Source organism: Typha latifolia, chromosome 3, assembly GCF_019914945.1.
Source record: "Typha latifolia isolate L0001 chromosome 3, TyphaL0001v2, whole genome shotgun sequence".
In the NCBI taxonomy this organism is placed as follows: Eukaryota; Viridiplantae; Streptophyta; class Magnoliopsida; order Poales; family Typhaceae; genus Typha; species Typha latifolia.
The window spans coordinates 2,422,013-2,434,795 of record NC_133088.1 but is presented as its reverse complement, the minus strand read 5'-3'; the positions used below and the strand labels follow the sequence as shown (position 1 = coordinate 2,434,795).

Sequence of the window (12,783 nt, the reverse complement as noted above, 5' to 3'; positions counted from 1 at the left end):
AGAGTTGATTGGTATTTTTCGTCATGTGATTTCAACCTTAAATAATTATTACGAAAAAAATTGTTAATAATTTTATGGATTAACACAATAGTTTGGCTCGGTTGATAGTGATACGGTTGGCATGGACAAACAGTTTATGTATAATATATCTATTGTCGAACTTATATCTAACCTTTGAGCTCTTGAATAATTAAAAATAATAATAATACTAGTAGGGGGCGAGAAGAGAAGGGCTTCAGGTGGAGAAGGAGAAGAAGGGGAGCTGAATAGAAAGAGAGACCGTTAATGCATTGGAACGAACGATGAAACTTTGGTATAGGATGGTCCAAGACAGTCAATTGTAGGAATTTGTCATATTTGTGGTACTCTGGCAGCAGTTTTATGAGATTGATAGCTTCATCTTTATATGTGTGTGAGTGACTTAATAACAAGAATTGAAACACAAACACTAATGCTAACAGGGGAAAATAAAATCTGAAAATAATGATATTATTATCTGCAAAGAATCTCTACAATATTGCAAATCATTCGCCTTCAAGTTCAATAGATGAATCCAAAGGCACGCTACAAAGCTATTGCAAGAAGTGTTATTAGCACTGCAACAGAGCATATTAAAGCCTGCAAAGCATCAAAGAAATAAAAAAAAAAGTTACAAGTTAATACTGAGAGTAGGAAATGATATAAATTTATATATTATGTTATTACTTACAGCAATAGCAGAAGCTGCAAGGCCTGCTCTCTCCCTTGGATCCTTCAAATAGTACTTCCCAAAGTAAAGAACAGTAGCAAGGTACCAGAGAAGAGGGAAAGCAAAGCCCAGAATGAAGCTAAACAATCATAAACTTTTCATGTTAGTGCTATTAATCTACTACCAACATTGTAAACTTTAAAGTCTTTTATCAAAAATACTTTACATCTTGTTTTTATTATCATTTACACTACCATCTAGATATGCATTATTTGAACCCTGCATTTCACTTCTAATGTCTCTTTAAAGAGGCCTATCGTAGAGATATTAGGATGTGAATGATAGTAAAAACAAAAGCGTATAGTGTTTTTGATAAGTGGCTTAAAATTTATAGAAACTTACCATAACCATCCTATTCCACAACCAAAACATGAAAGAGGCCTGTCATAGAGGCCATTGCAAGGGCTATCGTTGGTTTCAGGAGTAGCGAGCAAATAGTGTTTCCCTTCATCAGGCTGGTGCTTTGCAGGCTCCTTGTACTCTGGAGTTCGATCTGCGCAACATTAAGGAAAATAATAGTTTGGTTAAGAATGTGTTTAGATAATTTCAGTTCATACTAGTTTGTTTCTGTTGGGTTTAAATGGTCAACCTTGATCTGATTGAAGACCAACTTCATTTCTCGAAGCCACATCCATGTTTCCCTAAATTGATCATTAACAGATCATAATTCTTGGTAGAAGTATTAAACTAAGTTTATGATGAAATGCTAGTATAATTGTCAGCATTGCATACTTGACTAAGATTGGTACTGAAAAAACTTTGCATAGTATCTTCATTTCTTGAGTAACTACCGGCTGATAGGATCTAAATTCAATGTGTATGAGATGCACCTTCTACTAATATCGAAAGGCAGGCTTGCGGAAAGAGAGAAGGAAGAGGAGATATGAAATTATTACTTGTATTCTGAATGTATAATATAATCAACTTCAACTTGTACTTCCCATATCCTCAGTAATCAATCGAAAATTGAATAAAGTAAAAAAAAAAATTCATTGTGTGACAGCAATTACGCGATCAGTTAATTAACAAAGCCGTCATCAAATAACAAAAGGGAAAAATGAATCATGAAAAATATAAAGTGGTGCAAAGAAATCATACGTGCTATTTAGTAAAAGGAAAAGGAGGGAGAGAGTGGCAGGTACCTTAACGGAGAGATAATTTGAAGTGTCTCCAGATTACACCGAAAAGAGCATACGATGTGTAGTGAAAGGAAAGATAAAAGAGACAGCAACTCCTTGAAGGAAACGGTTATATCCAGTAACTGCTGCAACTGCTGCCGCTTTTGAGAGTTTCACACTTATAATAGTAACTGCCGGATCCAAGTTAGGATATCTCTCTCCAAAGTAAACCATCGCTTTCAACTCTTGTAACGCCTGTCGGCAATTTTATAGATACATGAGAATATGCTTGAGAAATGTAGTTGAAGACAGTAGCGAGCGGCAGAGCGGCAGTAAGAGTATACATATGGTTATCCGACACATTCTGAGTAAGCCAAGCATTTTTCTTTTTCAAAAGAAGAAAAGAGCAAAACCAAAGCCTTACCATCAATTTTAACGTGGTTTGCATTGTTCAATATATCTGCAGGAAAATAGATGTCAAAATTTGCAATCATAGTTTTAAGGAATGGTAAATCTGTGATGATAGAGTAGTCAAATCATGTCAAGATTAGCTATGACTATATATATCACCAAGTAAATGGAGCAAGATCCTTTTGCAGATTTAACTCCAGACCTGATTTAATACTATCACATGACAAGTCCCACTGAAAATTTTGGCGTGCCAGACCTGTGTATATCTTCCAGGTGAAGCCCATGCAAAGTCTTTCCAGTAAAAAGAGTAGGAAGAGAGAGAGATTGAAATCTTATGTTACATTAGCTCTTATCTTTACAGGATGATTCTCAAATCATGTGATTTTACATGTATTCTATCTTTACAACATGCTTGGCCTATTGATTCCCACAGTCGAACTTATATTACATCATGTTTATACTATCTTTCCTCTTCTATAGCAATTGCAGATAATGATATAAACCCATGCCCTTGAGGTGTCTTATTCTCACTCTAGAAGTATCAAATGTTGTGTACTTCCTTTCTTTCCTAGATTATTCAACCCACAAAATCATGCAGCAGAGGAGGTGTTTCGATCTGCCTCTGATCCATTAGACCCATAGAATCATAGTCAGATCCATTGATCCCGAGAGGAGCGGTGCTATAAATTTCTTCACCTCTGACATCTGGGAAGCCTTGCTGACAGTTTGGAACAGGGAGACCACCATCAGAATGATGCAAACCCAGTGTGAGGGACACACTGCCATTCCCATAGTTCCCTATCTTGGCCATCTGGTAAGACATGAACCTCCCATTCCCATCAGATATTTGGGTGACGGCATCATGAAGGAGGCCACTGTCCCTTCCACCAGGCCGTTGGTCCTTTAACATGAGATTCATGAAAGTGTCATCTGCATTTGCCTCATTGTGGAAGCCAATTTCTGCTCCACCAAGGTTCCTGTTGGTGTCGTTGGCTTTAGAATCATTGAATTGACTTGTTTGGCATCTTTCAGAAGAACTTTTCAAGTCCTCCCTTTCCTCAGAGGACCCAATTTCGTCTTTACTTCTGGGTACATTATCAGAGGAAGAATTTGATTCCATCTCCATGTCACCTATCTCTTCTTTATACATGTCTTCAATCATAGGCTTCCAAAGACGCACACGAGCATTAATGAACCAGTTTGATATCTGTGCAAAGATAGGTAAAGAGAGTTGTTAAATTGTAGATTAAACACAAATTTTCTTTTTTTTCTTTGCGAGTCTATTTTTTGTAGTTGATAGATAAGTGTATGTAGAAAAGCAGTAGAGGATTGATATCAACCAAGATCCAATATGTAGCAACATGAGGTAGTGAACTCTCTGCACTAGTTTTTCCTATTCAATGCACAAAAAAATGACTACTAACTAGCAGATGATTACATGTGATAATTCACATTCCCAATATTTGGACCTTTTGATAGTGAAAACTACATTTACATCATAATGGAAGTTTCTCGCAACCAAAATGAACTCCTAGCAGGTGTGAAAGAGCTTCTAGATACACCGCACCAAAAAAGCTAAGCAAACATGTGCATATAAAATGCAACTAATGTTCTGATATTTACGTGAAGAGGTCACCTAAAGTTACTTCAGCGAGAAATTAAGCTTTTCTATGTTGAGATCCCCTTATAGAGAAAACTTGAGGAAGAAATCTCCAGAATAAGAAACAATAAGATCTCAAGAAGAAAAAACATTATATACCTGACTCCTTGTTAAGCCAGTCTGTCTTGCCAGCATTAACTTCTCAGAATCCTTTGGGTAACTGGGAAACAATTTGAAGCATGGATCAATGAGAAAGGAAGATAACAGTGAATGCAAGAAAACATGAGAGAGAAGTGAACAGAAAGAAAAGGAACACAGTGGAATAAAGGAATTTACGGGTGAAGGAAGTGTTCAAAAAGCCAAGCACGTAGAACTGAAACAGAATTTTCTGGCAGTCCTCTCTGCGGTCTCCAACCATTTTGCTGAATCATGCCAAATTGCTGGACAACCCTTTGTTGCCTTAACTGTTGATCAATGTATCGAAGGCGAGTAAATCCAGCGGCTTTGCCAGTGGAACTGTCTTCCTCTCCAAGAACTTTTCGAATTGATTGAATTTGATCACTAATAGCATCTCTTAGACAGCGGAAGTGTCGTGAAATTGTTTGAAGAGCAACTGCAGTATATGGTTTAGCAGCTCCAGAGCCAGCTACTACATCAAAAGATGAAACTACAATTTGCATTTGATTGTAATAGTGCTTGTATTTTCTGTCAACCTGCAAATTTGAGGTAAATATAACTAACACTAAAAATGACATAATAGTACACAAATGAATTATTAAAATTTATCCAGTGGCATAACTCTTGAAAGGAAAAGGAAATGATTTATAGTAAACGTTCCACATCATTTATTACCAATTTAACTATATACACAAACATGTAAGAATTCAAAGATTGTAATGTGACAGTCATTAAGTACTCATAATCTGGAAATTTTACCCACGCAAATGCAGTGCATCTAGTTTTCGATACACTGAAACTAGCTGGACTCTAATATGTTTAAATTCTAATTGTAAAAGTGATCGTGAAAAGCATCACATAATTTTTCAGCCCATGCATGTTGGATCACATTTACAATAGTACTTAAGCCAGATCCCAACTAAAAGATATCAAACTTTAGGAATCCTCAATTACTGAGCAATGTTACCGCAGACAAAACTTGCCGCAACTAACAGACATGAATCAATCCCTGAATTCTGGATGAATCAAATGTTGCCAGCATATCCAGCATTAGCAACTATAGTGTAGTTAGGCAAAAAAATGTTCCATGAGAAATTAATTGTGACACAGGGCTTTTCTTTTCAACTATTACAGGACAAGGCCTTCCTTTCTTATTAATGCAGGCTTCCGACATTAAAGCTAGAAAATACAATAGGCATATATAACAGGGTTCATAAATTCCTTCCTCCATAATTTCCTCATATATTCTTTTACCAACCACCATTTTTGCTCTCTTCTGAACTGCAAACTGTTTTGCTCCCAGAGAGAATGAAAGCACAAAGTGAAGCACATATTTCAATCACATCATCACAATGTTCTTCTTAAAAGGAAGCTTCTTAAAAGTTAAAAAACTACAACCTGACAAGCAAAGTAGAAGGACCCAAAACACTACCATGAAATACTCCTGCTTTCCACTATCCTTTCACCAAGCACTTCATTTTCCAGGTTCATGTAAATTCAGTCTTTAACCGGCTCAATCCAACCTGATCTAACGAAAGAAACAAAGCTTCACGGTAGTTTGAGATGCAGTACTCCATCTTAGTCTGAGATGACCTTTATCTTGTTCCACAAGATCTTCTCAAGTTCTATGACTTACTATCAAAGCTCAGTTAACTGTGAATTTTCAGCAAGAAGAAGCAGTTCACCAGCCAGTACTATTTGACAAAAATCATTAAACTTAAATTGCTCAATGATTTCATATCTAAAGAAGTTGAAGCTTTATGATGAAGTTTTGGAGGAGAAGGGAAGTGTAATGGCAAGCATAAAGTCGGTCGCTGCAAAACCACTCTTCTTAAGTTCTATGGGCAGTAATTTGTAGGATTGATGCTAATCCAAGAAAAAGGTCACATGATATAGTAGTCCCACTCCTCTCCAAAATTTGGCTATAGTAAGTCCCACGCCTCTACAATATTTGGAGACCTATCAACAACCAGTGACACAATACATTTTCCAAAATTGTTGCACTCATTTCATTTACATGACCACAAAAGCTCCATTATTTCTTGATACAACAGGGCAGGTGATTGCATTTTTCCTGATAAAGATGGATGATAAGTTTGACCACAAGGACCATTCACAAATTATTCAATCTTTAGTTTAGCTTAAAGCATATCATCAAAGCTTAGGATGCTCCACATGGACATGCAAATGAGCGGCAAGCAACTCTTCAACAGCAAACACGAGCTCTTCAGACATATCAAAAGGAGAATGCTAAAATCGAATGTTTACTAAGGTTCAAACAGATATAATTGTTATTGGAGAAAAAAACAGTGCATACTTCATAAAACAGCTGTAGATAAGACTGGCAATTTAAACAAGGGGAGTACATGTCTTGCCACTACAAATAGGCCAAAATAAATGCTGATAAACGAGTTTGACAAAGACAGCAAGAGGTGGTTCCATATAAGAACAAAGCAAATCCGGTAACATGATTGCCAAGTTCTATGAGGTAGTTAGAGGAATATTAACTAGATCTAATGCCATCAACAGTCAGAACTAATATGCATATAAATTTTGGGAATGAGATTTAGATTGCATCAGCATATTTGTATTTTATATAGAAATATTATTTTCAGGAAATAAATTTGCACCTCATCTAACATAACCAAAAGCTTAGTCATCTTGTTCTGAAGCTCCTGTCTTTCAGAGGGTGGGAGCTCATTAGAAGAATTGGCATTTGACTCATCAGGATTCAAAGGAGCTCCATCACCTTTTGACCCCCCATCAGAATCTTTGCAATCTGTCATTCCGGCAGATTTATTCCAACTTTGGCATTTCTGTGCTTTCTGTTTTAAAGCCTTCCGGACATTCACAACTTCATCAAGCAATGCTTGTGCTGCCTTAAGATACTTGGAACTAGGAATTGTGCGAGAGACATCAGATTGCATATGTTTCATTCTAGAATCATCGTCTCTATGTGACTCACCATTTCCCAGTAGATTTAATTGATGGGAATTTGTTGTCGAGATTTCTGGCTTAGCCGGCAAGTACTGAAATGATGGCATCAGAATCTGCGTGCCAAGGCTCAGAGATAACCCTTGGCCTTGCACATTTGGCATATTTGGTTGCTGAAAATTTAAGTTTTGACCATTTAAAATTCCAAATTTTAGCCGCCCACTGTTATGGTGATCTTCAGCAACAGAACTTTGAACAAGATCAGCTGCACTACTTGGTGATCCACCAATCATTTGCATGAACAGCATCTCATTTCTCCCATCCTTCAGAGCATTATAAGGATGGTGACCAAGATGCGAGGCAATCAAATCAGGTTCTGCTGTAGATGAATCTTGTGAAATCATTGAGGTAACGCCTACAAATTCTGAATATGGACCAGAGGATGAATGATTCTGATACACCAGGTTGCCCATGACTGATGGCACAGGATAGGATGAATTTTCTGGGTCACTTGAATAAAGGGTGGGCATGTCCCTTTGGTTGCCAGAGCTTGAGTAGTAAGTAGTCATTTATCCCTTCCTTGGCTGATCAGATATTTTAGGATTCACTAGCAAGGTAGCTCAGACGTCGTATGGTGCATACTTCCTACAGTCTCTGCAGTCTTAGTGATGGAGTCAGACATGTTTTCAGTGACATCATATATTTGAAGTTTCTCACGCATAAAGAATATGGCTGCAAAATATCATATACAGTAACAGATGTCATGTCAATGATGCAGACATGAAATTGATAGATGCTTCAGATAAAACATTATCCTTTATAGAAACTATGTCATGTCAATGATGTTAACAGGAGATTAACTGATCCTTCAAGTAAAATCATACTCATAAAGCAACTCATGAATTTTAAATGCATAACTTAATAAGTACCAGTGTACCACATAAACTTAACAAGCAGCAACAAATAAGGATATTGATCTACCACTTATTTAGATATCTAATGCATGTCACATATTAGAAACAATGTTCTATAACAAAACAAAGTAAATAGAGGCCGGAGAATAAGGTCGCATTACTTGGTTTTAAGTTTTTAACAGAATTTTGTTTGTGTGTGCGTGCTCCTCTCTAAACTCCATATACATGAATAAAAGTATGTGGTAGCCTGGAGAGATTTATGAGAGCTGTAATCTCTTTGAAGACTTTGAAAGCAACCATCACAAAATATAGAGAAAAGAAATTGTCTTGGAACTTTGTTCCATTATAAGATAAGAAAACAAAATCTGAAGCTGTTAATTACGAAGAAGAAAAGAAACCTTTACTGGGAAGTTTGAATATTTTATATCTATGAGCAACAACTAAAGAGGTCACAAGGTACATAGGGGTGCAATGAGGAAAAAATAACTCTTCAGAATAACAAAATCAAATCATCGAGAAAACTAAAGGTTCAAAATTTTCAGGCTTCAGACCTTTACCATATCAATTACAGGAAGAATAGCTACCAGCAACACCAACACCAACACTCGTTGGAGTTACTTATCTGATTTTGAGATTAAAGATAAAAGACACCACAATCAATCTGGACGAGAAATGAAACTCAACTCTCATTTTAGTAAGTGCAAAAACTTATTGACAACCATCAGCAAAATCTAATAACCCATAACATACTAAAAAAACACAAAAAGGAAGAACCTTGATGACTCTTTCTTCCAATTTACTGCAAAGAATACAAAACCAGGCGAAGATTTCACATGTACCAAAAAACCCTAAGACCCAAAAATTCACAGACAGAATCAAAAACTCCACCAACCCAAAAGCAAAAAAAGAAAACGAAAATATTACAAAACCAAGTACCCAAAAAAGTTTACAAAATCAGCTGGTCACTGTATTGATAACTACCTTGAACACCAAACCCACATCAAAATCAAAAACCCTGGTTTCAGCAACCAGGGCACAAGAATTAGTACACACATAAACAGGAGACGGAAAGAGGATAAGGAGAAGCACAAGAACAACAAAGAGAATAACTTGATAAGGATGTTGATATCGTTCGTAAACAATCATTTGCGTCCCTGTTCTGAACTCAGGACAGTCACAGATTGATGGATACCTCGAGAAATGGATGGAAAGATATTTTTTTAAGAAAATAAAGAATAGATCGTTATTACCTGAGAGGGAGAGATGGGCGCTGCTGTGCACCTCACGGGGAGCAGGAAGGCAGGAATTCCCAGCCGATCTACTGAGGACAATCCGATCCCAAGATACCAAAAACAAAAAGAAGCCTCTCTCTCTCTCTCTCTCTCCCTCTGTGAAATAATAAAATACTAAAGACCTCTCCACTAACAACAACCCAACTATATAAAAATCCCACCTTTTTTTTTATATTTTTAATAAGTGGTTTCTTCCCTCCCTGAGCCCTCCCTTGTGTGCCTTCACCATTAACCCCTTCTTTTTCTCAGATTTTTTGCATTAACACCCCTTTAATATACATTTGGATGTATTTATCATGAAGTCATAGACTGTCTAGCTCTCATGCATAAGTCTCACAACTTACCAAACTCTCTCTCAATAAATGTATCACAATAAATTTAAACCACATACTCATACTATTTCAATAGAAAATTATGAAATATTAATCTCAATATATTGATAAAAATAAACTAGAAGAGTGATTTTAAATATATTCAGTTAGGCAAGCAAAATCTCAACTATTTTATACAAAATTTTCATAATTATATTGAAAAAATGGTACAAACTTTTTATTTATTTTTAAATTTTAGACATTGCAGACTATTTTATTTTCTTCTTCACGAGAAATAAATAGATACAGATTAAAAGCAAAATAATTATTTAATATTTTTTCATCTCTGCAGTAAGAGATCTAGGTATAATTAAGTGTTAAATTAACAAACTTTTTAGAACATAAAATCTATATCTGTAACCTCTCTTCAAATCTAAGCTTCAGAGTTTCTCCCAGACACCTTAAAGAAGGGAGTGGGTGATGTTGTTAAGATGCTATGTCTTCTAACAACCAGTTGGTGGACCTAATCTTTGTCTTAGACTTAAAACTATCTATCTTTTTTTCTATCTTGTTTTCTTTATAGAGAAACAAAACAACCAAAAATAAAAACTATATTTTTCTTCTACTTGCAGATATATAATTAGATATATTTCCAACAAGAAGAGCCCTCCTCTTTTCAATCACCTTCATATTAAAATGAAGAAGATTAGATTAAATAATGGGTGTGATTAGTTGATTAATTAGTTATTCCTTGCCCACTTTGGTAAGTTCTCCTCATTTGCTAGCTGATATGTCTATGACGTGTGATGATTAAATTCCACATCATCAAATGTGTTGCTTTCTTTGTCTTTGAATTTAATGTGAGCTTGGTTGCTTACTATGCCTACTAATAATAATTTTAATAACTTTAGCTGGTCCCCCTTCAACTGGATCTGCATGCCTTTGTTTTCAACTTGATTGCAATTTGTGGAACTTTCTTCTGGAATTAGGTCATCGAAATCGTCCACGTGGCGAGAGACGATAGGGATAGCGTCGGAGTTTAGAGGTCAATTAATCTACAGCTAATCACAGGAGGAGTTTTTTTTTTCATTCAATTGCTATGGATGAATAATCAAAGGAGCGATGAATTTGTCAAATTCGGCAGGTTAGGACATCTAATTTTGGATTTTTTTGCATATAAACACTTGTATTTTAATTTTGTTGAAATAATTTCTCTAGTTTTAAAAATATTTCAACCACTCCTCTTATTTAGTTGTATTTATTTTCAATATATTCTAATTTTATTTTCACTAAAATACATAGGAATGGATGTGAGATAGTTTTTTTTTTCCCTTTTTGCCAGTTGTTTTCTTTCTTTAATTTTGGACTGTGATTTTTGTATTAGTTCTTAATGATTGAGTAAATAAATTAAGCCTGGAATTTGGAATATATTCTCTTGCTCAAATTGAGTCAAGAATGAGTCAAAACTCTAATCTCTTTAAATAAACTCATATTTATTTACATCATATCATAAGAATGTGCATTAGAAGTAGTAAATTCCTAAGTTTTATTGGGTCCCAATTCGACTAGAATTCTCATTTATATGAACATTTTAATCCAAACCCAAAAGTTCCTCATAATGCATTAATATAGTTTTAGCTTCAATTATTAGGTCTGCATTGTTCTTCATGCAATATTTTTTTTTTTTGCTAGCATTTGTTACTTGAGTTATCTCTTTAATTATAGCCTTAAGTATGAAATCTTTCATTTGATTGGAAATTCCAAAGCTCTTATTATGCACTTATTTACCTTTTCCTTTTAACTCCAACTTTTATCTAAAAATAACAATAGTTGGAAGTATATTTTAACTATACCAGCTAAATAGTTGGAAGTATTGTACATAGAAATGTATATATATATATATGGGTTATAATTAATTTATACGAATTGGAACATAGACTAGTCTAAAGTTAGGCACTAAATATAAGGAGGCGGTGAGTGGGTCAAAGTCTCAAGGACTATATTAAATGAGCAACGGCTAATTGGTCCATTCCCACGGCCGCCCTACGTAGATATTAGTTATATATATAAATATATAAAATTTATTTTATTTTATTTAGCTTGATTTAGTTTAATATTATTTAAACATAAGCACTTAACTTTTACGCGGTATTTTATTATTTATATTAAATAATGGCAACAAAAAAAAAAAAAAATAGTGCCAATGAAATATCATTAGTTTTGAATATAAAATTTTGCGGTTATAATTTGGTTTGTAGATTTCAAATAATTTTATATATGAAAATTTAAAATAAACTTGAATAAATAGTTAAAATCTCGTTCTAACTTGCTCATTGATAAGTGTATACGTGTGAAAGTGAAAGCCTTCACGTAGTTAGCCGTGCAAATTAATCATGGCTGATGATAAAAGGGAAAAAGATTGAAATTTTGTCAATAAATAGCAAGGAAAGAGATGGTCTACTGAAGTTTTCGTCATGCACGAGGAAGATGAGTTGCACGTTTTGCACTTTGCCATTTGTGAGGAGCTTTAATTAGAGACTGCTCCAAAGTCTTAAGTGAAACAGCTTTAATTAGAGACTGCTCCAATCTCTCTCTCTCTCTCTCTCTCTCTCTCTCTCCTTCCATCAAAATGGTTTACTTGTGTAATTTGTTGTTAGGAGGTAGGCATCACTGCTGAGTTAGGTGGGCTGGGCTTTGTGTCCCTGGCATACTAGATCTTATTATTATTACAGATGCAGGTGCTAGATGTGTTAAGTATGGATCCACATTGATAATAAGAGATGCAACAAAGATGAAGAAAAAAGAATGACTGCATAGACGAAGATAGAAACCGATTATTTACTTCTATCTAATATGCTTAATGACTGCTCACCGCATCCGAGCTATTAAAACTATTTTAGATAAGATGACATGCGCGTCTTAATACTTAAAATTGATCATCACACATTCTGCGAAGCCAACAAAATTGCATATCATTTTGTAATTTTAAAGAGATATCAAAGATACAAGTGCATTAGTGCATAGGTTCGAGATTTTTCTATTTTGCTACTTCAGTTTTTTGCCTCCGATCTTAATAGAAATTTTCGTAACCAAAAGATAGATGATTTGATATGGGATAGCTTATTTGAGTCCATCATCGCACATCCCGACAATTTTGAATACAATTACACATCCAAAAAATAGCATTTGTCTTTCTTAGTTATCATTAAATTACTTCAACCATATTTATAATTTATTACAGTTTGAAGACTTCTCTGACATAATATTTTCGAGTGCTT

The 12,783-nt window shown here is 35.0% G+C and overlaps 2 protein-coding genes across 2 annotated transcripts; both read right to left on the bottom strand.

Moving 5' to 3' along the window:
* Positions 1-466: 466 nt before the first annotated feature.
* LOC140784565 (uncharacterized) lies at positions 467-2,480 on the bottom strand. Its single transcript, XM_073132050.1, has 6 exons — positions 2,291-2,480; positions 1,891-2,121; positions 1,338-1,389; positions 1,091-1,241; positions 710-827; positions 467-618 (listed from the first exon to the last, which is right to left on the bottom strand). The coding sequence occupies exons 3-6, from the start codon at positions 1,381-1,383 to the stop codon at positions 565-567; spliced, it is 369 nt and encodes a 122-aa protein (XP_072988151.1). The 5' UTR covers positions 1,384-1,389; positions 1,891-2,121; positions 2,291-2,480; the 3' UTR covers positions 467-564.
* Positions 2,481-2,599: 119 nt separating this feature from the next.
* On the bottom strand, positions 2,600-9,387 carry LOC140784564 (BEL1-like homeodomain protein 7). The gene is made up of 5 exons (XM_073132049.1): positions 9,153-9,387; positions 6,685-7,720; positions 4,214-4,590; positions 4,037-4,097; positions 2,600-3,484 (listed from the first exon to the last, which is right to left on the bottom strand). The coding sequence occupies exons 2-5, from the start codon at positions 7,555-7,557 to the stop codon at positions 2,855-2,857; spliced, it is 1,941 nt and encodes a 646-aa protein (XP_072988150.1). The 5' UTR covers positions 7,558-7,720; positions 9,153-9,387; the 3' UTR covers positions 2,600-2,854.
* Positions 9,388-12,783: the final 3,396 nt, after the last annotated feature.